The sequence below is a fragment of the Daktulosphaira vitifoliae genome, unplaced genomic scaffold (assembly GCF_025091365.1).
Source record: "Daktulosphaira vitifoliae isolate Bord-2020 unplaced genomic scaffold, ASM2509136v1 Scaffold_4, whole genome shotgun sequence".
Lineage (NCBI taxonomy): Eukaryota > Metazoa > Arthropoda > Insecta > Hemiptera > Phylloxeridae > Daktulosphaira > Daktulosphaira vitifoliae.
Window position 1 is genome coordinate 10,550,270 of NW_026099575.1, and position 27,883 is coordinate 10,578,152.

At 34.7% G+C, this 27,883-nt stretch overlaps 1 protein-coding gene across 8 annotated transcripts in view; it reads right to left on the bottom strand.

Moving 5' to 3' along the window:
* Window positions 1–2,797: 2,797 nt before the first annotated feature.
* Window positions 2,798–27,883, bottom strand: part of LOC126905578 (protein grainyhead) — an 83,531-nt gene continuing 58,445 nt past the window's right edge. For 4 of the 8 annotated variants that reach the window (XM_050685415.1, XM_050685419.1, XM_050685421.1 and 1 more), the window contains 12 exons: window positions 24,237–25,146; window positions 23,694–23,836; window positions 22,423–22,585; window positions 17,520–17,631; window positions 12,705–12,799; window positions 11,904–11,960; window positions 10,841–10,939; window positions 7,748–7,927; window positions 7,031–7,218; window positions 6,404–6,614; window positions 5,031–5,095; window positions 2,798–4,693 (listed from right to left, as the gene is read on the bottom strand). In XM_050685415.1, coding sequence (XP_050541372.1) covers window positions 4,561–4,693; window positions 5,031–5,095; window positions 6,404–6,614; window positions 7,031–7,218; window positions 7,748–7,927; window positions 10,841–10,939; window positions 11,904–11,960; window positions 12,705–12,799; window positions 17,520–17,631; window positions 22,423–22,585; window positions 23,694–23,836; window positions 24,237–25,146 — 2,356 coding nt within the window. In that variant the 3' untranslated portion in view covers window positions 2,798–4,560. Of the gene's footprint in view, window positions 4,694–5,030; window positions 5,096–6,351; window positions 6,615–7,030; window positions 7,219–7,747; window positions 7,928–10,840; window positions 10,940–11,903; window positions 11,961–12,704; window positions 12,800–17,519; window positions 17,632–22,422; window positions 22,586–23,693; window positions 23,837–24,236; window positions 25,147–27,883 lie in introns of all 8 variants that reach the window. The other 4 variants (XM_050685416.1, XR_007704040.1, XM_050685418.1 and 1 more) reach the window with 4 other exon arrangements.

The window sequence follows — 27,883 nt, forward strand, 5'->3', positions numbered from 1 at the left end:
AATAGTTAATGAAAATTGAAGTTGATTAATTAAACATTTTTTATAAGTGATAATGTTAATTAAACTGATTTACTTAAAATATTTTTAAATTCCTTGTGTTTGTTAATTTATTAATCTTTAATTTTAACTAATTTATGTTAAATTAACACCAGCCTAACTATTACATAGTGTAAAAGTATCTATTTTGTTTATTTTATAATTTTGCCTCTGTAATATAATTGTACAATAAAATTTAAACATATTAGCGAATTGGCATGTACACATGTATATCTTAATGAAATTTCCCTTTTTTTCAATAAAAATGGTAACTGAATGGGAAAATGATTAAGTCAATATTTTTACTGATTCGTAGTGTACTATAATGGATATAAAAAATTTTTGAACGATATTATTCATATGTCTACGTTTCCTGATCGCCAGACCGCATCGTAATACGAATATCGATTTTCACTTTATTGAATATTGGGTAATCATTAAAATCACTCATAAAAGTAACTTCTTCTGTATCGCCATCCATTAGAGTTTACGCAATTTTCCAAAAATAATGAAGGAAGAGACGATTAATGTATTTTTAAATAACTTCCGTGCTGTCCCACGCATCCACATTAAAAATACTAGGATTAGACAAATGTCATCATATTAATTATCAGGTATACTTCAATGCAACCGGATGTATGTAAGGAATCGATACAAAAGTCAAGTAGCTCTATTTGTGATGAAAATTCTACTAGGGTAGTGAAGAGCTTCGTATTGTCAACAAATAAAAATTAATACATTAGACATGAACAAAAATTAATCGTTTTTCAGTCATATTACTCATATCCGGTTATTCTAAAGTTTTAAGTCAGGGCACGTCTTAGGCCACTGTTTTTTATGTCTCATGCATATTAAAATAAAAATGATTAATTATGGTCATTTTTTTTTTTTGACGTTTAAAAATTGTAATTAAGTGTTAAGAACTATTTACTATTTATGTGTATATTAGACTACATGTTTACATTACTTTTATATATAAAAATTGACTGAAACTATGTCAAAACTCAATATACTATAATTCATATAAATAGTGTTCAGTAAGTAAAGAAATAGGTAAATTGTTACAAACAATGAGAACAATGAAAATCCGTTTCCTTACTTACTGAACACCCCTAAATAATAAAAATTATTAATTTCATTTTACACATATAACTATAATTTATATATAACACAAATAAAATTCATCTTTAGAATGAAATTTAAATGTACATATATACTACGAGTGGTAAAAGTGAAGCTAGTTGTTCTAAAAGAGATATTTTGCATTTTCATTTATAGTAGTACTACGCCTATTAAATAATATAAATAAATTTGATGCCCCAAATAATTAGTGAAATTATTGGTCATATTTTACCCTACATGAAAATTAAAATATTTTTGGATATAAAAATGAAATTATATTGCTTTTTTTCAATTTTTTTTTGTTGAGAATGTAAGACAAGTTTGTTTTGATAGTAAATATTTCATTAAAAGGCATACCTAATAATAGTATTATAATTTAATAACTATTTTATTTTATATTTTAGAATCACAAAAAAAATATTTTTTTGTGTGAACTATAAATACGAAAAGATCTTAAGACTTGTTGTTACAATGTACCAACTTATACTTGTAAAACTAAAATAACATCTATAAGTAGAAGTTATTAAAATAGTATAATTTATTTATTTTAAATAGAAAAAAATATAAAACTAACAGAGGTATAATATAAATAGATAATATATGATAATCTGCAACTAAATTATTATTCAAGGAAAAATAAAAAACTGTATAAAATTAAATTATATTTTTTTTTGTCGCTTTTTTTACATTAATATATCAAAAAAGGAGTAAATTGTAACAACTTGTATATACACTACACATGAGTAGATTAGTAATGCTTTTGAGAGACGAAATCTTATTTCTATTTTCTTAAAAATATTTTGTATAAAATTTTATAAATATTTATATAAAATATAAGTCATAAATATATATTATGCAACAGTAAATATTTGAAATTTGAAATTTATTTTTAAAAAAATAATATATATTTTTTAAATTTTAAAGGTTTCAGATATTTAATTCTTAAATATTAAATACTTAAAAACATACAATGCCTATATAATAATCATACCAAATGCTTGAAATAAATTGGATCTTCTTGTGTTCTTAACTTAATTGAAAGCATTTTATGCACCCATTAATGTTGAAAATTTTATTTTAAATAATTTGTTTTTTTCAATTTTAAAGTTTCTTATTTTTCATTCACAATTAATGTTGAAAATGATTTTTATTCATTATAACTATAGAATTAATATCATTAAATACTTTTTTATAAGTTTATTATGCATATACCTTGTCTAATTAGTTCTCTTTATGTTTGTTTTATTCAAACCTTTAAAAAATTTAAAAAATCAATTATTTTTACTAATCAGGATCTTAATAAAATTGACCAAATTCTCTGCATAATTTAACAAGTAATTTATGATTGAATTTTATAATGTTCATTGCATGGTATAAAAATTCATAATGCACAATTCATTGTATAACTAAAGTGATTAATATTTTACGATATAATGCTTTTAATAATTTAAGTCAAGAATACAAATAATTATATCCATTGATTAATTTGATTTACACTATATGTAGCATAGGCTCAAAATATTTTATAGTAACATTATACAATGTTATTATACCAACATGAGTTAAGTACTAAACATGATGTTTCTAATTATATAACAAATCCAATTTTTATGACAAAAATAAAAATATAACTATATAATTTCTATAGTATTGCAAAAATGCCATTTTATTTAATACAAAAGGCAACAAACATTTGAACATAAAATATAATGATACATTATTAATCTACAATTAAATTATTGACAATCATATGGTTAAGACAAATAATGACCAAGTCTTTTTACTGTATGAAGCAAAAAGACAAAGAAAAAAATTATTATGAAAGTAATAAACTGTGCCTTTTTAATAAGTGGAAAAGTATTTCTCTTATAAGAAAAATATCATCAAATATTATGTAGTAAAATAATTAATAAAAATAAAAATAATGGCACTCTAAATAGATTAGACATTCTAATATTTTCAGTTAATAAAAAAAATATATATATATTCACTGAAAAATTGCACAAAAAAATGTCATGTGTGATGTTTTTGGCCTAAATTAAATTTAACACTACATTACTAATAAACATTAAATACTTTAATATGTTTAAAAAAATAATTTTGATAATAAAAATGTCTTAAATTGAATAACCAGCTTTTCAGCGATGTGAGATCAAAGTTTCTATTAAATGTTACTAATTTTGGCAATTAATTTTTTTTTTTATAATTTTGACAACTAGATTTTAGAATTTAACAGATCTCAGGATTTCGTATTATTGTCAAATAAAAAAATGGCAAGAATTATAATTTTACTAATAAGTAGACCAACAATAAAAATTAACTGGAATGTTTATACGTTTAAATAATATTCAATGAATTTTGAATATTAAATAATATTTACAACTAACATAATTATTTGATATAAATTTGGGTAATATTAAAATATAACATGAATTAACTTGAACTTATAATTACAATAGATAATTAAAAACAAAACATAATACTTTTAAATACATACACTAATTAATACTACATTAATTAAAAATGCTTGAACCTACAATTTATTTTATGTACAAATAAAAAGATAAATACAAAAAATAAAAATATTAAAAATATTATTTCAAGTAACATGGCAAAATCTGTTTTGATCTATGTTTCTTATTATAATAATAGTATCCTCGCCCCTCAATTATAATAATAATAATAATAATAAAAGAACAAAAAAGGTAAATTACTAACGAAATTAAATGAGCAAACATTAGAAATACAACAATATATTGTCATGGTTTCACAACTTATTTGTTCTCAGCGAAATTGAGCAAACTACTGTCATTTTAATACTTTTAGGTTACAATATTTAAATCACAATCGACCGAGTTTTAATAAAAATCTTAAAAATTAAATGCTAAGTAGTCAAATGCTATTTATTCGTATCACATTTATCATAAGATTTGCTTTAAATGGAATATTATTTTAAATATATTAAAAAAATCTATTCTAATTAAATTGACAAATAAATCTCTATAATACTGCTTTTATGAAAACAACTTAAAAATAAAATTGACTGAGCATAAGGTGTGCAACAAATATAACTTTCTTTGAAAATAGTGTTAAATATAACACACTAAAAATAAACATCACAATAAATACAATGTCATGGATGTCCAAAAAATGGTGTTAAAATATAAACATATTATGTTTATATGGAATTAAAATATGTACAAATGGCTAAAGTCTATTCATTTATTTAAATCTATATAATATATATATATATATATATATTAACTTGGATAAATGATTATTTACATATTTTTTAAATAAAACATGTTCATATTATGAGCGATGAGCATAATATTGGTAAATTGAGATAGGAATTGTTTGATGATTTTGTTTGTCAAAAACAAGATAATTTGTTGGCTATTTTCAGTGGTCAAAAAATTCTATTAATATTATGTCTAACATATTTTCATTGTCTTCTGCATGTCTAACTTCTAATAAAAATGAATCTTCATTACAATAATACTTGAGCATGTCGTTATCAATTTTGGCCGTAATCCTGTAAAAAATATTTTATTAGAATATACTTGCTGTATGTTTAAAAATTCTTATTGTAATATCGCAATTATTTTTAATTTTAATTAATTAAAAGGTTAGACAAATGTTCGAATAATGTGAAGTTGTAACATAGTTTTTTTAATTTTAGTATTTTACACCAATTTTAAATAATTTCTTTCAAACTTGCAGAAAATTAGTTGCTCAAGCGTTGTTATGATTTTATTGTTAATTAAAAACCACATTTTGGGGGAAATGATTTTAAATTTATTATTATTTTTTTTTAATAGACAATTTTTAATAAAAATATATTAAACTTAAAAAAAAAATCGTCCACTTACCCTTTTTTGTTTTTTCGATACATGTTACTAATGCTTGAAGCAGAAATTTTGTACTTAGCCTCAATCTGGAAAATAATGGGAAATAAAAATTAAAATGGAGATTGACACTCCGTATGTAAAAAAAAAAAAATAAAAAAAAAAATAAGAAGGGGAACCAACATCTCTATTATTTTATTATTTTCTTTTAATTTTTATAATTATTTTTAAAAGTTACACGATTTTTATTTTTAAGATGTAAAAAAACGTCAACGTGATGATTCGGAGGAATTGAGTAGGATTTTATAGAATATCTAATATATTAGTAAATGTTAGTAGCCATGCAAAGCGAGTAAATTTTATTAAGACATAAAAAAGATGTATATCACTTACCGGAGGAAGGTGTAATTATCCGAGAATAAGCCATGCTGCGTTTAAAACAAGCAATATATGTGACATTGTGAAATTACATTAATAAGGTTAAGATTGTTTTAATGACATAAATAAAGATGTGTAAGTTTATGTGTTTTGGTGCGAAATTATCTGAATGCCATATTCTTAAAAACTAAGTGCATTTTTAGTTATGATCGCCAGAAATGTCTTATATTATTGTAATAAATATTTTAAAGTTAAAAAAAAGTTATAAGAAATATTTGTGTATTTAGTTCTGCGTATTAAAATCATATAGACGGGAAAGATGATTAATAGAGTTTTCGTGAAAAGCGTTTATCGCAGCTGGACACGGAAATGCGAAAAAAAAATTCAAAGCGAACGTTTTTTTTATGACATAATAATATATATATTTTCTGATGTCGTACTACAGTGTTATAATCTTTGCGCAATAGCAATAATGATTTTATTTGAATAATAATAAGAAACTCTTTTAATTATGTGCGCTGTAGTATCCGAAATCACATACGTCCAACGGTGTCGCGCGCCGCGTTACATAAGCACATGTTTTGGAAAGTGACCACTGCGGCAGCGGTGATACTAAAAGTACACGAAAGCCATTATAGGCCCATCGTGTTGGTCGAAACACACGTATCATAAGAGCATACTGCTGTTATTAGGATTATTATGGTGTTTAGGATACACACGCAAGAGTTTATCAATAGCAGAGAAAAACGAAAACTACGAGAATCGTCGGAGTAAGTTTTTTATAGTACTTATGACGTGACGCAATACTAAATTGACAGTAATGTGTATTAAATGTTATGCGAGTGAAATAATCATCCCAAGCAGCACGAATATATTGTTATTTTTATAGACAACCAGTTAAAAAAAAAAAAATGTAAGTAAAATATCGACAAAAGAAAAATATATAATAGAGAGTAAGTATATGTACTTGTTGGTCATAAATAGGGAGTACTTCAATAATAAATGAAGTCTGTGCTTACAGCATTCAAAAGTCCTTGGGTCGTTGGTGGTATGACGTGTAAGGGAGTGTACACGTCTTCGGCGTCTTGCCGGACGTACAGCATTACTCGCTCGTTGATGGGCGGCACAAGTTTGGACCGTTTGTTGGGCGGACTCGAGAACACAGTTCCGTCAGTGGTTAGTCCGCTCTGGTCCAGCACTTCTTTTTTCTCGCTGTTGTAATAACATACGCTGTTATGTAAAAAACATTTCGTACCATGTCGTTAAACTCGTGATAAAAATTATATGATAAATTGCTATGCAAACACGCCCAGACGCGTTAAAAACATGGATACATTACTTCATCATAATTATTATCGATTTGAATGGAAAATAACAAATCTAAAAGCAATTCGTGACACATTACTAGGAAACCACTAGGCAGCCAACCCGATTTTATGAGTAGAGCGCCCCAACAGCTTTAATGTTAAACTTTGAAGTCTAATTTTAGGGGTCGCGTCATAAAATAATTACGATCGGATTAAAACACAATTTCCAGAAACAATAATAACACGATAGGATCAGCGAAAACGATTGTTTTCGTAGAGTTTTTCTGAGACGTGAATGCATAATCGTGTTTAAAATAATAGTACGAAAGGTAAACTCACCTGTGCGTATCTGGCGGGAAATGGTTGTGGAACTTGAGCGTTTGCGTCGTGGCGACAGCTGGTTTGTTGGCTACTCCGGAGTGTAATAGGAATGGCGAAGCGTGTTTAAGCGACCCTGGTTCGCCGTTGGACAGGCTGGACGTGTCGGTGTCGTGCCCGTAGAATCCTTGAAGTTCCATCGACGTCAACTGTAATAGTTTGAAAATATTGTTAAGAAGTAATAAACAAAACAATCTAATGTAGCAAAAGTTTGTATTTACATAAAAAAAAAAGAAGATATTATTCATAAATTATAAAAAAACATGAGACGCTCAAGGTTAGTGGAATATTGATATCGAGACGATTCTTAATGAATTCCTGAATTGAAATAGAAAATAACCGCGGTACGTCATTGAAATCACCATAAGACTGTTCGACGATATATTCGACCGTCATAGTTAATCAAGCAAAAAATATTTTACGATAATTAATATTAATCACTCAAAGAACTGAATACTTTGCCTTAATAACGATTAAATTATTTAAAAATATTTTAATTAAAATGAACTCGAGTACATCCTAATGGCATTCAATTGACATTGAACACGAACAAAAGTATTCCATAATTTATAATAAAACGATTGTATTAGAAATATTTATGGGCACAACATTACTAAATCGGTATTTGATTCGATTTCAAAAAAAAAAAAATAATATATTTCTATGTTTTCAATTTACTTTGTCTATGTCTTCTGCCGGCGAAAAAAGCACTGGGGGTTTGCTTAGGTCGCTCATGGAATAGAACTCTGACCGTTCACACGGGGGATGGTACAGTTCGTCGATCTTCTTGCGTCCGGTTGCCGTCATTTTTCTCTTGTTTGCTCTGCGTTCTTCGTCTCTGGTTTTTCTTTCGGCTCCCTAAAAATAATCATAAAATTAACGATCAAATTACAACGCTATACGGTTTTACACGACGAATGACGAGATCAAACGACGGTAAAACCGAAAATAAATTTTAAATAGGCCGCATTCAATGTAAACGGTACGAGAGAATCCAATGGAAATTTATTACACCGTTATTATTATACGGCTTGTTGTCGCGAACCCGGTAATTTTACATTTATTACATTAGCCTAAACTTTTTTATTATAATAATATTATAATGGTCTTTATTCTTGGGAAAACGCAGACGCCTTCGGTCCGGGCGTTATAAATCGTTTGGAAAAAAAATATATATAGTTATAATAAAAGATTACACGTTGTGTCAGTCTGCAATATATATGTACGTGTATACACACCATATACGATATACACCGGCAGATAATTTAAACGATTTAATATACTATATTACATGTATTTTTTATCTATACGGTCGGTAAATCATAAAATGTCCGAAGCAGGTACCAGTAAATCAATAAAGCCGTAATTAAACGAAATAAAACGTTTACCATTCAATTTATCGGTTTTCTCCATTCGTGAGCCAAGGGATTCCAAATGATTCATAAAAAAGTCGACGATCTCTGTCAATTTTAAGTCGAATTTTCACAAATTACTATTGGAAAATACCTAACCTTGAGTTCAGGATGTATAGTTGAGATTTCAAATTAAAATTAATATTTTCAAGCATTGTATTTATTATTTATTTCGTTTGCACATCAAGTGAACACGTCACCGCATATTATAACACCGCAATCCATGTTATTATTAATAGGATTTAAATAAATAATTTCGTATTGCACTACGTAGCGAGAGATATTTTTAAATACTTATGTTCTCGGAGTACGTATAGTATAAAAAATTATTTTCTGCCATCGATAAATAATGCGGCCGTCTTGAAAAATAAAAAAAAGAAATTTAATTTAAAAACATAAGAACGTGTGATTTAACAAGCTTAACGTTAAAGCTATTCCGGTAATTCTGTCCGCTTTTGGTTAACTCTGAATAAAGACTTAACATAAGACAAGCACTGTGGTTTTCAATACTTGTGTCACGACTTGTAAGTATTCTCGGCCGGATTTTAATAGGTTTTTCGAAATCCAATAAACTGATTTATTTTCGTGTCCTCAATTGTCACTTGAGAATTTAGTACAATGTCAGCGCAGTAACAGCAGCACAACCGGATAGTGTACAGCTAAGGAGTAATTATACTTGACGATTTTCTTCGAGAACAATTTGACATGAAAACATATTTTTTAATTTCAATCTAGAAAAATGTGTAAAGAACGTTCCCCGTCTGCATTTTATGCTACTTATCCCGACGTCTACCGTAACCTACTTGTATTCTTTTTACAAGGTTGGACGGCTCCTTTGATATTAATGAGCTGATGATGTATGGCGGTAAAGCGACAGACGCGTAAACGTCAATCGGTTCGATCTTAAAAAAAAGAAACAAATTCGATTCGAAGGGTGATATGTGTTCATAGATCGTTTATGTATACACAGTGTCTAAGGGAACGTTTGATCGAATAAGAATATGTGACAACCACTATTGTGAGATACCAAGTAGCAGGTAGCAAATGGTATTCCATCGTTTTGGATGTTTATAACGTCAATGTTATTATCACTATTTATAGTTTTATTACTATTGTGTGTTTTATTACTATTACACTATTGTAGCATAAAATCAGACCCTTTATAAAAGAAACTAATGTACAATTGTGGATGTTATGAACAATGTGACAGAATAACTACAACTTACAACAAAATTATAATATTCTGCAGAGATTGTTTAAAAATATAGTTATTCGACATAAAATGTTTGTAATTAAAAACTTGTATAAAATGTACCGCATTTGGTCTAAGATGTTCAAGCAATGCTTAGCATTGAAGTATAATTCAGGTTAAAACGGACTGTAATTGACGGTAAAATAATATCAAAGCAGAGGAAATGTAATAACAAATATTGAAACGAGCAAAAGCTGAATTTGAAATGTCCGAATTTGGCATACGACTCGTACAAGTTAAATCGACAGACGGTAACCTCTGGCGGACTTATATACGCCAATGGGCCTTATATTGTATGCAGAAATGTAAAAATTGTTTTGTTTGTCGTTGAGGGTTTACATGTACTACGTAATGCTGCACTGGACGTATTCGGTGAGGAACACGACGTCACGTTATGGCGGTTGTATACGTGCACACGCCTCACGAGGGAAAAATAAAACACTTTTTCGGACGAGATGTTTAGAAAATATATGTGTACATAAATAACAAACGAGAACTCGGAGGTAGTTAATTTTGGTGGTCTGACGCGTATGCATGTTAGGAGAGGTGCGTGCAGTAAATTAGGAGCTTCGGACGATTTAAAATAAAAAAAAACAACATCCAACGACTTCGTACCGTCATGCGTGTGTATCTATATCTACATAAACCTTCCAGCTGCGTTACGAGCGCTGTTTCGTGTGTCTGATCTCGTGGTAAGATATATAATGTGTCGTACCTATGGTGGTAGCTGAGGAGGTTTCTGGGGGCCAAAAAATAAATGACCATTTCAGCGGCTTTAATCAACACGGCGCATTTTTCTTTCATGTGTACATTGCATTATTATTATTATTATTATTATGAGCACATGATTGTATGCGAGCGGGTAAACCTACAGGCTGCGTAATTGCTAACATTTATAACCATAAAATAAGCGGCAGAGTGCCTTGCGCGTAGAACGGAAAGTCAAAGATTTAAACGCTGGGCACAGTGCGGAATTAATTTTGTTTTCTCCTTTGAGTTTATACCCCACATTGGGGGGCAGCACGGGTATCCCAAGAAAGTTTTACTACCGTTGAGTTATGAAACGCGAGTCGTTTAACAAGAACGTTAATTATGAAATAGACTCACCTTATCACAGAAAACTTTAATTTGGGCGTATCCTCTGTGACACACTGGACCGTCTCTAGGTTCTTCATAGGTGTCAACTTGAATGTGTAATGGTAAGCCCTTGAAAAATCAAATAAAACAAATTAGCTATTTGAAAATTACATAATTAGAGATTTAGTGCAAATTAGAAGCAATTAATAAGATGAAATTAAGCAATCAATGGTAGTTTGTAATTCTTAAACGTGCTTACAGTTGTATTGAATTTAATATGAATACTATTGATAAATAAACAGATATATTTAATTAATACATAGTGATTATACATAAAGTCAGAATATTAATTAATCCAAGACTTTGGTAATGTATACGTTTAATTTAATAGAAATAAACATATGTAAAAACAGTCAGCTCCAAGTATTTTTATTTAGAAGGAGTAAACTCTTGGGGAGTTAAATAATGGTATATTAAAATATACGAGAGAGGGGATAAGCAAACAGTATGAATATAAAATAACAGTTTGGGTTTTTCAAAGTTTTGAAAGACTAATAAAATTTATCCAAGGTAAAATAGAAGTAATGGTTTAGATTTAATTAACAGAAACAATTTGGTCAAGTGAATTAACATATTAAATATAAATTATTATTTCGTTTTTCTCTATCTCTTAATAAAATCTGATTTTATGCCTAATTATTATTTATAAAATTATTTTAGGCCTTGAAATATTTTTATTTAAGACGAATAATTTTACACTTTGGAATTATTACAGCGGCTATCGTTATGTATGTCGTAATAAAATAGAAAACGTAGAGTCTCGGGGTAAAGCGCAATAAAAAAAAAAAGAGGAGTAACTATATAGTTATATGAGTTTACGGGGATTCCAATTAAGATTACTCCCTCCATAAAGTACTATTGTACGCATTAAATTTGTAGGCAGGAAAAACAGCATGTGTTCATTTTTAATAGTTTTTTTTCTCTATTTTTCTCTAATTTTATTATCGTCACACGTACGAAGAAACAAGAAGGTAATACATATCCGCATTAAGTAATAAAAAATATTATTTTTCTAGGATGTTATTATTATTACCTTTACGCCTTTTTGGCTGCTGAAATCTGTACTCAGACATTGAACAGCGACGTTGATCTGAAACAGACAATAATCAATTAATTAAAAAAAACAAACTTAACTCTTATAAGTATTAAATGTAATGTATACTGCATAAAAATTTAATAAAAATGCTTGTGGAAATGCATTTTGATGGAACGCCTCGGGTGTAATGTCGATTATTGTGTGTAAATTTTGATTTCAAAATCGCCCGCCGCCGCGTGGCATCTCTCAATGGGTTTTTTAACCTCGTTTAGCACACACACACACAAATGGCCTCCTTCGGGCAATCTCTTTTTTTCTCTCTTTCTCTATCTCGTACAAACCGAACGGATACACACGCATCTACCGGCAGCAGCAATCGCACCAGCGTTTCAGAAGTTCATATACAATATATAGAAAAAAATAATCTCTTTTCGTTTCACTTCTCTGTGGATACTATACGTGATGCAGATATTAATTACCATTATTATAAAATAAATACGCGGTGGGATTTCCTTAGAAAAAATACCGACCATTTAATATTGTTATGCGTAGACGGATAGGAATTCAGACGACTGGTCGAACAAAAAATATATATTTATTTAATACATATAAAAGGATAAAATTGTTCTCATTACTCGATAGTAATTATCGTCTCCAACTTTGGCACGCGATAATAACCGTGTATACATAGATGTATATATAAATACACGTCCGTGTGTGTGTGTGTGTAACAATATGACACAGTGTATCGTCCCACTTCAAAAACAGTACACACTACGAGATTATATTTCTACATACTTTTGCCGGACTTTCCAGAGGATTCCAGTAGATGGCTATAGCATTGTGTGATACTTCTTCGATGCATCCCACCAGTCCGGTGCTGTTTTTCGTATCTAAAAAAATCGAAAATAAAATCAAGTACAACGTTTACATCAACAGACATTTAGTGTTTTTTGGTAAATGTTCTACGTCGTCGTTTGAACACGAGCGAATGGCAAATATTTCAGTAAAACTAATGTCGCGGAGAGCACATAAATCATTCAACATCACGGCGATTGTATCCGCCACGCGCAATGGCATCGATCCAAGAATCCATTTACTTCAATACAAATCGTGGCCGAGCCAACAGATGCCGTACAGAATCTGTCGATGAAGGGTCTAATAAAAAAAGTGTCGCATGCTCAATGACACAAACGTAAGCAAATAAATAGACGCGAACGATTGTCGAAATCGATTAGACCTCGTCCGGCCACAGACCACGACGAGCTTTTGCAAACCGCCAGACGGCTACTTGACTCAAGTGCACTATTGACGGCAGAGTAGTTGAGAACCGATAAAACTGGATCCGATATAGCACCCGGCGTGGTAGTGTAACAAATGACGGACAGTTTTTTTTTCTATGTCCGTTTATGAATGAAATGTGTAGTACGCACACACAGCGCGGAGGAGGACGAGCTACCGAAGAAGATAACTCGATTTCAATAACAGGTCTGGTTGCGGTCGCATACGAGCCGAAACACATGGCCGAGAACCTGATTGCATATAGCCAGTGGCTTTTGTGAGCACAAAAATACTACATAATATACGAACGTGCCGGCTTGTGCAGAACAAATGGGTCATCGGGTTGATCGTAGTACGTTCTTCAGGTTTTTCCGGTCTCGCGGACGATCGAATATTTACTATTACACCTACACATAAACACGAATTACGTGAAATTGTAGTAAAGTCAAAACCGGAAAGTCGATTTTCGGTAAAACGCCAAGAGGTGGAGAAGGATCTTCTTAGAATCGTGTTCCTACTATAATATGCTCATCATATGTAACACGCGACATGACCTATCCAAATCAACGAAAATTAGACAACGCGTTCGATAAAGATCTATTGAAATATAAAATAATACATTTTTTACTTGAACAGACGCGCCACTTTTTTTTTTGGTGAAAAATGAATTTTTGCTCGGTGAAATCACGAGTCGATAATGACTAGAAACGTTAAGACATAAAAAGTTGGCCGAAATCCAATTACGATATTAAATCTTTAATGAGAAGACATTTGCATATTATTATACGGCACACTGCAAAAATAAGGTGTGTTTAATATGTACACACAAAGATGCTGTGCTATGTTTTTTATGTTGAAAAATGTATTTAACAAAATTATCAGATGAAACTCATAAAAACAAATACACACAGCTATATTTTACTGCATTAATCCATTGGACTGTAGAATATTTTACTGGATAACACGATAAAAAACATATATAATTAAAATAAATGAATAACTTGACTTTTACCATGATAATTCTTTATTAGTTTTTTTTTTTACGTATTACGCACTATTTAATTAGATACGACTCACACGGACGTGCCGATGACGACATTTTTACGGTTGACAATTTTAAATGTTTTTGGTTATTTTTTGCATACGAACTATTAAAGGAGGAACTTACTGTAAAAATCCGATTGGGCATTCGAACACAATATGATTCGGGTGAAACTTTGCGTATAAAAAAAATAATTGTTCGTCGGAAGAACGATAGACCTTCTGTTGTGAATTTCTAATACGAAATAAAAATAATTACAGAATGTCGAGAGAAACGCAATTGAATAAAAAAATGAATCATTGGCTAATTTAGAAAAATGATATATTTAGAGAAATTATTTTCCTAAATTATTCAACATCAAACGNTCTAATACGAAATAAAAATAATTACAGAATGTCGAGAGAAACGCAATCGAATAAAAAAATGAATCATTGGCTAATTTAGAAAAATGATATATTTAGAGAAATTATTTTCCTAAATTATTCAACATCAAACGTCGCCTATTGATTTTTCTAAACTGAAAAAAAAAATGATCGGATAAAAATCTTCAGAATTGATGGGCAATAATAAATGCCTACGATTATTTTTCGAGTCATAACTAGTAATTGTAATGGCCAAAGAAGCTGTTGAAAGAGATTTTTAATGCAAACCGGACGCTATGCGCAGAGATAATGTCGTATATTTTCTGATGGAATAGTACAATGATATATTGGTATAAAAAATAAAATAACAACGAGCGAGAATGGAAGACGCGAAACAATGGGACATTCGTACGCATATGAGTGAACGTCTTCGAAGTAAAAAGAAAGAATTTACGATCTCGAAACACAGTAGACCATTGTTGTTGTTTGAGTAATTTTTTATATTTTTTTTTTTGCTAAGAACAAAAACTATAAATATCGCCCAAACAGAACAATGCAGAATTTCGTGTGCTCTTCCCCACAAACGAGCTCTCGCCCTCTCATTCTCCTCTGGTCATATGAAAAATAAACGTCCGAAGAAACGTTGGGATGCTAAAAATATATTTTTAATAAAATAAAAAAAACGACCCAAAGATGGCCGATGGTTTTTCGATAACGTCAATTAAGGAAATACGTCGTTGTCGTCGTCTCCCGAGAATCTAATTTATGTATTCGGTTTTTATCGTTTTTTTACCGACATTTTTTTTTTTTTTTTTATTATTTTTTATTCTACGATACGATTATTTAGGTTCACCGATCGACGGTGACCTTATAAGATGCAAGAAACGGGCACCACATACACGGTCAATAGGTATAATTTATTATCATTTTCGAATGTGTTTTTAAGCTTGACTTCACATGTTAGCTGGTGACACACGACGGTACAACGTCGACCGTCGTATTGGACACGAAAACTCATTAGAATATAACAGTATACGATGGAAAAAAATTACATTGATATAAATAACGACATTGAGTACACGCAATTAAAAAAACACACACAAAAACCATCGGATTTGAGACGTCTCGTGAGCAGTATATCTCTACACATTTTAGTTTTTATTTTTCACAAGGACAACAAATACTCTATGTACATATATACACTTATCGACGGCCTCCCCCCGTCTTAATTAAACCGCGTACTTAGCAGCAGACGACGGGCCATGTTAATATTCTTATATGGAAATAAAATATATAATATTATATTGGCCGCGAGAAATCGGTTCTGTTTATTTATTGTGTATTATATGTATAAATATATATCACTTGTTGTCTATACACGGTTGACGTGCACGCGTGTAAGACTACATTCCGAGTACTACTCATATAAGTATTGACGGATTCCAGTTCACGTACACGGCTTATCCATTTTCGGATACGTGACAGACACGGATGGAAACTATTTTTTGCACTTGTAACAGGGGAAGTTGCATTTATGTATGCGCTTCGTGTACGTTAAGAGTACGCCGTCCGAGGGAAATACACGGCGCACTGTTAAAGGGAACAAACAATTAATGCGGCATAAAAGGTCAACAGTATATTCACTAGTGTATGGAAAAAAAACTAGTCGCCAGCAAATAATGGGAGTTCGGCTCTCGGTGATATCGTTACATCACGGCGACGATTTCCAAAACGAAATCTAGCGGAGTTCGATTGTTATCCGGTGGCTCGCAATTATGGAAACTGACCACACTGATGCGATTTTCACATGTCAACCACGTCGTTATTTAGAAATAAAAAAAAAATAACATGTAAATAAGCGAAATCTCGGCCGAGCCATTATCGATTTCTATAATGTGATAATAAATGCGAAGGCGTCGCAAAGGTAACGAATATTATAGTGATTTATAGGCAACGTCGATTATTACACCCGGGAATCCGTTAGAGGCGGAGTTTGGTGACCGATGGACGGCTTAAGCTTGCGGTTTCCGTTGAAATTAATAGAGAGAGAAAAAACCGATCGAGAGAACTAATCGATGTGGACCTAAAAAAAAATACACGTTCAGCGTACACAGATACTATTGCCTACACTACCACGGAGACACTAATCATATGCAGAGTGTGGAGCAACTAAAACATCTGACCGCTATGTACGTTTCATATAAAAATGTGTATGCATGTCGAGCGGCCGCCGTAATGCCAAACGACACAAAGTAACGAATCGTGTTCGAGTAATCTGTGCCCACGTTGTTATCCGCGGCGGCCATCTCCGGCCCGTAGTCATCGATGAAAAAACATAATGCGTATAGATATGTAAAACGTACACGGACTTATACGCGTACAAATGCCGCGATACATGACCGGGCAGAGTATGTCTCGTGGATTACAAGTTGGACGGTGGAGGGGACGTTATTAATTACTCTGGCCGAGACCGGCGGTGATAAATAAACGACAATTGTTAATATTATTGCCCGAGCGATGATGGAAAATGGATACAACGGCGTTTCCCGAGTGTACTTTATAAGCGATTTAGTGTGTACGCTACACACGTTGGGATATGTCAACCCGACGACGTTTTTTTAAGAACGCCGCCGTGTGTGTAACACGAGAACGATTCGGTTCGGTCCGACGGTTTTTACACTCTACCCTCCTATACGTCTTGGTCGTCTTCCATTAAAACACGAACGTTACTTATCCTCTCCTCGTCGTTGGATAACGGACGACGGTGTTTGATTACACGAATAAATCTCAAAGAGGATCAAATCCAAGTGCAGACGAAAGATTTTCTCCACAGAAAGCTAATCCTAATCCAAAGGTACAACTAAGACAACCGGTAGGTTTGCGTTTGCCCGTTCGAATGGCGAACAACAGGCACAAATCGTTACTTACCGGCATCGAGTATCCTCTGCTTGACGCTATGCTGTCTACCATGCCAAAACTGCCACGCTTTGATTTCATCGTCGGGGCTTTTCTCCTCTCTGAACATTAACATTACCACGCTCTGTAAATATAAAATAAATAATTCTCATAACAATCGGATTCGTCGGTGTGCGAAATGAGTCATAATGTAATGCATGTTTAAGCTTAGTGTCTCATCGGCATCATACCCGTTCATTATGAAAACGTGTGGACACCGGGCGGCAAACAAGAGCACCGATAGTGATGGCGAGTGCGCACATTCGCATGAGTCAGAGGACGAGTAGTGTTTACTTCGTTGTAGTTTATTATTTATTTAATAATAATAATACACAAAACAAAAAAAAAGAGTTGTTCTTTCATTGGACTCGCAATGAAATTAAATGACGGCGTTGCTGATAATACTGAGAAATGCAACACACAAAAATGCGTGTGGCGGAGGAGCGCTACTGTTATTACTCGTTCTTCTTTTTAAGTATAATTTAGCCGAACCCTTCTGTGTACGTGAATCATCTATTCTTTTGTAAGAAATAAATTGGTTATTATTAAAAAAAATTAAATAAAAACTTAGCAAGAGCAATAATGATAATCGAAATCTTCGGAATTAATTGGACTGAACGATGATGAGCGGCGGCCACCAAACCTAATAATAATAATAATCGAGTAATGAGATATGAAATACGTGAGCCTTCTTTCACGTCGGACACAACCCACCCCGTCTTGTGCCTCCGGAAAGAAATCATTGAACTCTCGGTGTGCTTTTTAACCCGCTGTGCGCCGTTCTCCCCTTAAGTGCACCACTCGTCGGGTAACATACGACTGCGGCACACATTGATTATCAACAAAAACAACCACCTGCTCTACAATACAACGCTGTACGCAGGCACTTGTATAAATGACCGGTCGAGTAGGTGGATTATTATTGTAGTTTTCCAATTAACCGCGTCTTTTTTTTCTCCGTCGCTGTATAATAATCGTGTAATTGTCCGAATAAAATATATAGTGGAGGAATCGTGTCGCAAGCCGTCCGCGACCGATTGAAAAAGAAAAAAGACCGCCCACTCGAACAAAAGTGTACATATATCATAACGAGTGGACACTAACCCCTGAAATTCACACGGTAAAAACATAATTTTCGTATAGAGACGCGGATCGCTCCCGTCCGAGAGCTTCGGGGGCAATTGTTATAATAACAACACAAAAGGAATATTTAAATCATGATCTTTTTCGTTGCTTTTACAATATTATACGTACAAACGCAGTGTATACAATAATTTATTGGACACATATTCGTATATGAAAAAATATTACTAAAATAAAAATATGAAAATTATATTTAATGTGTTATACGATGTCGCCGCCGCCGCTCTTTTACACTAATGTATATATACCGCATACATAATATAGTAAGAAGAATATGCATATTTTATATGCGACACCGATCTGACAGATACGAAAAAGAGATAATTTCCATCGGAATTCACAGGCGGAAAAATATAAGATAAATTCGTAAGACAGGTGTCTCGTGAGAACTGCGGTGTACGCATAATACATTACCCGTAGTCAGTGTGTGTGTGTGTGTGTGTGTGTGTGTGTGTGTACATATCATGAAATCCAATATAGCCGAGAGTTGACAATTGACCCCAAGAATCCGAGATGTTCGTCTGATGAGAGTGTATAGATGTATTTATAAAAACGTAAAAAAGTAATAATGTAAAAAAAAAAAAAAAAACATTATACATTCAACGCTGCTGTCGCCTAATCTTACAGAACAAGAATTTCCTTTTAGCCTTCTTCGTGTGTGTGTTATAAAGAGCGAAATCGTTGATGTGTATTCGTCGACCGTATACAATAATAATTTAAGAGTCTAGGAGATTTTAACGCCCGTCAAGTTTCGTTTTCGTTATTGCCTTTTATCCCTCGCCGCGAAGATGATAATTCATTTGATTTTTTTCCTTTCCGATATTTCGATACAAAAAAATAAAGAAAAAACAGTAAGCCAAGCATATAGAATTACGACGGTAGTAAAAATTTGACACAAGTCTGTACAAAAAGAGAATTATGTATATCTCGGCCCTCGCAACTACCGTGGTGACACACCATCGTGCGACACGATTCAGAATAGGTTCGCATAACAAATGGAATATACTCGGTGAAGGAGTTGGCGTAAAAAAACTCGTGATGCCTGATTGCATGTATTGCGCTTTAAAATCATTTAAAATTACACCGGGGGAAGGTTGGTGGCCGGACACACCCGGCACCCCTTCGGTCTGTGTTTTCAGCAAGTGCGCCCGGTGCGCGAAACTTATAAATTATTGAAACTCCTATCGCCGCAGCAGCCTCAACACGGTCACATTGGCATATACACTACAGAGGCAATGCATTACCAATACGGTCCGACTTATTACCGCACATTGTACGTGGCACATACGGCTGGTATATTTAATTTTCAACCACATAAATCAATAGGACATTGCAATTGCTTCAGCTACCTACGGATATACAGTCATCCGGGACGGAGACAGTGCGGCGAACGGACGGCAACAGGTTCCCTGAGATAGACCTCTTGTATAATATTGTATACGTCCAAGTACGAGGAAATTTTTTTTATTTGTTTAATGAAAGACCAAATCGATGTCTGTCGTCTTAACGTATATACGGGTAACAATTATAATTGAAAACTCCGGTGAAAAATAACAATGTGTTTATTGTGATTTGACTGTGCACGATACATTGACGGCCGCTGGGCGAAATCAGAGGTCATGAAATTTTGTGGTCGATTAAAAAAAAAAAAAACGCATCGTCGTCAAATTCAATTTAAAATACAAAACTGACGAAAAGTATACTCGTCGACAATCTTATGTCTGACAAGAAATATCGCAGGTAATTTCCGTTGTAATTTAATTGACAATGAATGATCAAATATAATTAAAAATACCGGCGCTTATTATTGTTTATATAATTTTGCATGGAGTTTTAATAGAAAAAAATTATCAGCAAAAAGCGCACGACCTGTACGGCGAATTTGGTGTACGATAAATTACAAGCTGTCGCAACGGTTTTTTTCCCTTAGTCTTAAAAACGAACCGCGAATATTATTTAATTATAGTCCAAATAGTTATTAAGTTTTATGGGTATGAACTATCGAAATGGAAACACTGCCAAAGGGGCCCTCGGTGAGACAGCGGAGGAACGAGATGTGATGGCGGAGGAGAAATATATAACGCGGTGCATGTATAAATATTATTTAGATGAAAATCTCGAGGGAGACTTGGGCGTAGGTAGGCGAACTCGTGGTAGGCGGCGGCGGCGGCGACCGATCATTACAAGAAGACGGCCCAATTACTTTCTTCCTAGTGAAAAATACATATGAAGTATGTATAGTACAGTATAATAACACGTTAAGTACCCAAAACAAGGCTCCAGACGCACTGGTCATCGACCTACTCTGGACCCGCACCTCCCAATCACAACAATCTACCCCGCAACCATTTAGTAGCTTCTATATCTAATAATCACCTTGAGCCAACAGTTTTTTAAACCCATTGACCGTTGCGATGGCCCCGAGATATACGTGTATTATTATACATATTACGACGATCTTTATACGCATACATATGTGCGAGCGATTAATGTTATGATTATCAACACGTTCGTCCAAAGATGGATGTTCACGAGCGTGTCGTGGTGCAGATTTATACTTGTGCTTACCAACGTATTTTGTAAGCGTAAACACACTATGTAACGCAGAACTTGTGACGTTTCTTATTTTCCAAGAGTAACCGGAGATTAAATGAAACATCCAACTTAATCATAACAACATTATTATGTAAAAGTGTACCGCTGTGAATCTTTTCCATGGTCCGCGCGGTGACTATTTGTTTTGGGCCCGGGGCAAGAGAACGGAGCGGCGGCTCCCGATTATATTTTATCTCGGTAAATAGTGAAAATGAAAGAAACGAAAATCAATAGATCTTATGCATCGTAACAGCCTTAGCCTGTAAAAAACTTTCACGGCATTGATCAGTGCTCGAGATAATCGTCGGATAAAGTCTATATTTTACCGAGACCGGTAAATTATCGTCGGTCCGGTAATAGTTGGACTTTGGAAAATAACAGTTGGATTACTGTCATAATGGTAGTTTGCAATAGTCGGATTATTGTAGGCCGATAAAGTCAACTGTTGCGGTCAACGAAATACAACATACGTATAAATACATCTACAGGATGTCCCACCACCGCGATTCGACTGTATAAACAAGTGTTAAAATTAGTAAATCACGGTAAGACACCACACCCTTATATATATAAAAATATACGCAACGAGATTTCGATGAAACTCGATTCGTTCATATTACTGGCGCGTGCGGCTCTACTAACAAGTCTAAAGTTTGTGTTCAGATGGCTCGTTAAAAAAAAAAAACTACGTCTACGTGATTTTTTTCATTTACNTCTAAAGTTTGTGTTCAGATGGCTCGTTAAAAAAAAAAAACTACGTCTACGTGATTTTTTTCATTTACTTAATATATTTCAATAATTTCGAAACGAGTTTACCATTTTACCGCATATTATTTATTCGATTCGCGGCGAGATAAATGTACACATTTGAATATATGAACGACCGCCGTAAGAACAGATGAACTCCACGCGGTGAAAGTCGCCACCTAATGTTATTGCGAGTAGTTTATCAGGCGACATATTCAAATGAATTCAAACATGCCTACATTTATTTGCTTATAATTAACTACGTGTGGCCAGTTTGTTTTTTTATCTTGTATCACACGTCGCTATACCTTTGTGCAGGCGTAACTCTACCGCTGTGTCCACACGTGCAACTTAAACGGACGAGCGATTAATTAACGAAAAAAGACGTTACCTTGACTGTTTGGCTGGTCAACGGCTTGTCGGGGTCCGGTATGTATTCCATGGTGATACCGTAGAATTGACCTTTGTTGATGTACGTCACTCGGTCATCTTCGCGCCTCTGGTTGGTCGAGATCGGAGATTCCAAGAAGTACCGGAATCCGTAGTTTGAGAATCTAAAACAACAACGATAACGGACACGTAAAGCAAAAGCTGTGTTACACTGTGAGAGGCTGTCTCAATTGCGAAAGAGTCAATACAACAGTTTCCCAAGGGGGTGTTGTTGTGAGGGGCATTAGATGTGTTATAACATTGTATATGGCTCTCCTCCTTGTATGCGCATTGACGATTATTTAGTCCAAGCGTATCGCCCGATCGTTTTGGTACGAATATTTTTACGAGAATAAATAATAATCCTTAAGTGTCAATGTACCGAATCGTATAGATATTAATGTTCCAATTAAAAATTAATTAAGATAAACTTCGTGCAGGACTCGGTATTACTAATAATAATGGGAAACGGTCGTCGATTTCTCTGCTGACCGAACGGTTTCCGGACAACCGATCATATCGTTGCGCTGAATTCTAGGGCGTTTCTAAAGCGTATTCAGATCGTGTATAATTTTTTTTTCTTTCTTTCAAATAATAAATAGACTATGTACCGTGATGTTGTGTGTGTGTGTACGCGCGCGCCTTGAGCGACCACTGCAAAGTACAGATATCTAAAAAACGCGCACGGCCACGCCTATTAGATATTTTAGGTAGAAAAAATAAAACGAAACGCTGTCGACTGGGCAGGAGCGGTTGGGTACACATCCGGGGGCGGTTAATTAAAATTTAGCGCGCAAAGTGGGTCGTATGTCCGACCGAGAATAAACGACGTGCTCTCGGATTCCAGACGGAAAAAAATTTCAGATAAAAAAAATTATACGCGTATAAATTTATGCGAAGAGAAAGAAATCACGCGTGACAAACTGGTTTGGACATTTAAACGAAAATGCCGAAGTTTGAATTTATTATTCGTCCGAAGAGGTAATTAAATTTTTTTTTTTTTTACTCGGTTGACAAACATATCGTTTTCTCAATAATTCTGGAAAGTCTGTGCATACACGTGTAAATCATTTAAAATTCAGTCGGCGCCCAAAAACAAGTAGCGAAAGTTTGTGTACGGGAATATCGTTTATATTATATCTCTGTCGTGGATTTAAATCGAGTTTTTAACCTCGGGCCAATACACTTTAGTGCAATTATATTTTAGCTCGTTATAATACACTGTTTGCTTACACTTTTGGTATTTGGATTTTGTCGGCGTCGTTTTGCCTGCCAAAGTCGTGCCACGGTCTCGACCGGCCGCTGGAAGGTGTTCTTTGAGGTTGGTGTTCTGCGAGCATACTCGGAGTTTGACACATTTCGCTGTAGTCAAAAGACTGTGGACAAAAACAAAACATAAGACTATTGATGTATGCGATACTATTTCGATTTTAACAATTCTAGCTCGCTAGAAAAATACAAGTTTAATGGATTTTTTTTTTAATTCTGATTAAATCTATCAGCGCAATTAGTCGCATTTACTGAGATATTTATGGTTTTAATAATTTATTAATACACTTAAGGTAGTTACATAGAAATGTGAAAGTGGTCGTTAATGTCTGTTGCAACTACCGTCGAATAATTTTAACAATGTTAATTCGATTGATTTTAGTTACGTAAAATAAACGAATCAAAAATAAAAAAAAAATGATACAAAAAACCTCGTCAAGTGTAATTTTGAAAGTAGGAAAAAAACTATACAGAAATACTTTTTATAAAATAAATCACGCCAATTACCTGTTGAATGGTATTTTGATCGCGGGGAGTGATGGCGTCGGCTCCAATACCGCTGTCGGGCGATGGTAAGTCGACGGTAAGACCAGCGGCCGCTATCACGCCTTTGTTGTTGTATGAACTTTGACGGACATATCGTTCAACAAAGGAAGCGGTTGCAGCGGCGTTTGCAACAGCACCGGCGTCTGAAGCGTCGCTACCATAGGAAGCGGTCTGTCTAATTTGAGTGGCATAAGGCTCGGGAGCGGCTGCACCGCCAAAGTATTCACGGTAATAGGGGTCGGAAAATGGCGCTCGTCCCGCGGACGTGGTGATGTACCCGGGATTGGCGCCAAGCACCGACGACGTCGTGTACTGCGAATGTTCATAAGAGTTTGGAGACGGCGTGCCGCTGTCTGTGTGTTGACCAGACATGGCCGTGAAAATGTGTGTGCCGTACATTGGCTTGAGTCCGTCGGGGGTGGCGATGAGTTCGATCGAAGGTGGCGGAGGGTTCATATCCGCGATCAGAGAAGAGGTGGACGACGGCGTACCGTTTATCGACCGGTTGTTGTGTTGTGGCGGCGAGTGTCCGTATTCTTCCTTAATGCTACCGCTGTTGTTATTGTTATTGGTTTGATTGTTATTGTTGTTGTTGACCACGTCAACGACCAGCTCTTGCGCGTGATTACCCGGCGCGACCAACACCACTTTGGGCCGTCCGGCCTTGTTCAACGCGTCCGCATTGTTTTTGGCTCCCCGGTGGTGGCTCAGGTCTTCCGGTTCTCTTTTTAACGGCTGCTGCTGCTGCTGCTGATGTAGGAATAGACCTTGAAGATCACTCAGTTGGGATCCGCCAATTTCCAATCCAGTAAGTCCGTTGGAGGGTTTCAACTGGGACGATAATAACGAACCGTTTGGTGAAGAAGTCGGCCTGAAAAACAAACGGAATAATTAATCACAAATTTCTCGGCATCACATTAAATTATGATCAATATGAATTTATACGACTCTACTAGTGTGATAACGAGCAAGACGCATGCAATTTACAAAAACGCATAATCATTTCTCCGCGTGTTAAAAAAACTCGAAGACATAAAACGCAGTAAAGCGTAAAACGGCGTGTAATTGGAAACAACGCGAACACGAGCGGATTATGTAAAAGTGGCTAGACGAAACAACACTGAACGTTTCTCGGTTGATTTGCCCACAAAATGTCGGGTGCCATGGACGTTTAGTTGCGTGCCCACAAATGCCAGGCACCGTTGTTTTTATGAAATAGCGTCGGGCACTTGAATTCACCGACGACCGCCACAAGATTAAAAATGATAACGAAATGTCTTTACCTTTGCCGAACCTCTTGGAGAGGTTTTATCTACACAAAACGAAGTATGTACATGCCGTTATGTTTGGGACAATATTTCGTTAAAGCACGCGAGGCGCGAAGACGGTACACACGAGACGCAATAATGGTAATCCGCACGAGATACCATCTAATGTGCACGACAGAACCGCATGCGAGAGACTACATCGCGGTCCCTGGCTTTGGGTGCAGTCCCGAAAATCTCAGGCGAAACGAGCGAAATTTATGCAGCGAAACCGGTTTCGAGATAAGAAATCCACCATATTGTCGAGAAGGGATACATTAAAACATTATGCATATACATTTGCGTTAGTTGCAGGGCTATTGTTAGTAAACGTTGGTAGCTATTCAAACTTCCTAGGCATAATTTTTTTTATTTTTTAATTAATCTAACGTGATATTATTAAAATGTCCGTTATAAGCAATCATCATAATAACTTTCCCACACGAGAAGGAAGAGTTCGGGGATGCGAGGAGTGCGGATCCAATTATTGTAAGTAAATTTCAACTGTTGGTTTTTTTACATAACATTAATTAGTGTATTTATCGATGATGCCCGTGAGCTTTGGACGGAGGACGAGACTTAACGAGAACGCATAGTTGGCCGACGGCCCAGAATGTAATTGCTTTTCTTCAGCTGCTTCGGTGAATTCCAAAACAACCCAAAAGGTGAACACGTACGTCCTTTAAATGTAACAACGCGTCTCGTGTCTCGAATAATGTGTTCAAGTACAATTTAATAGCACATATAATTTTAGTAGAATTTGAAATCGGACGTCGTATTGAGACGCGAGAGTGCAGTTACACTTCAATAACAACACGGTATTACTTCTCAGACACCTTTTTACGTATGGAAGATATTTACCGTGTCGCGCGTACTATTCGGTTTTGATTGACGGGCAGCTAATAGCTCGTGCACAGGCCCCTCACGATCAGCCGGTCAGAATCACATTTTATTATAATCTTGTACACACGTTTTTATGGGTATAAGGCCAGAACCCCCGTTGCTGCCACCGAAACACTTAAGTGCATTTTTCGGCCACTTTTCTCATGAGCGCGTATAGTGTTTTTTTTGTTATTATTTTATTTAATAATCGTTTCGGTCAATCGCGACAGACGACTACCGTACGGAAAAGCCAACCGCGACGTTATTACATTATACTAATGGACGGAAGAATAACAATTGCCTAGTAGTGGTGCGCGCGGTCAATTTACGAGTGAATTATAATAAAAGATATTTTAATGCGATCGCGGCCGATATTATCGACAGGACCACGATGCGTTTCACGTAGAAGCTAATGATGGCAAGACACGGTCGACAGTAAGCTTTTCGAGTTATCATCATTAATGATATCGAGGTGTTTTTGTTTGATAATAAAAGTATTTATCGGCTTTGGCAGAGCCAAAAAGGTTATCGATGTCAGTCGTTATATCCCGTGCGGATTCCCAAATGTTTTTTACCTAAGCTAAAGCCCTCCGACAGGTGCTGGCATCGGTTTCATTTCATAACACATACCAGCAGCAACCCCTCAGGAACAGTGCTCGAGGCTGACACGGTGCACAATACCGTTTTTTACTTTCACGGTCGGCAAGACCCCTAGGCCGTATAATAGTTACGAGCGCGTATGCGATGCCAACGGATATTCTCTAGTTAGTTTATTTTAATACAACGTGTACGCAGGGGAGGGACTCCCGTTGGCAGTAGTTTAAGAGTTTCGTCGCCCTTTCGCTTCCGATTTCCCATCACTTCATTGAACAGCTTGTCATAATGAACTCGTCATCTCGTCACTCACTCGCGACACACTCGTGTCGGCTTACAACAAACACACCGACGGGCCGTCATCGTTGTTCATTAGACGCGATGGTGCGACTGCGACTGCGAACACCACGTTGACGACTCGGAGAAATCAATTAAAAAATGAACGACTTAATAGAAAACGGACCGATTTAAGAGAAAACTCAAAGAAACGGTGGCAAAAACGACGTCGGACGAATCGCGAGAAAACTTAGCTGTCAACAGGTCTTTGGGACTTTGGTACTTTACCAATTCCAGAACGTCACACACACAAAAATGTAATACAGAAGAACCGGATGTGTTGCTGTGGAGCTGCAACTCTAACGTTACACGGCAACGTTGCGTGTCCGTCCGTCTCAACAGAATAGAAAACGGCGTACACATTATACACATACCAATAATATAAATGTATAGAAATAGTGTATAGACGTCACGGTAATAATATGTGAAATAATCTCGGAGAGAAAAATATTTGAAATCGGAGAAAAAATAAACTTGTCAAAAACGCAAAAA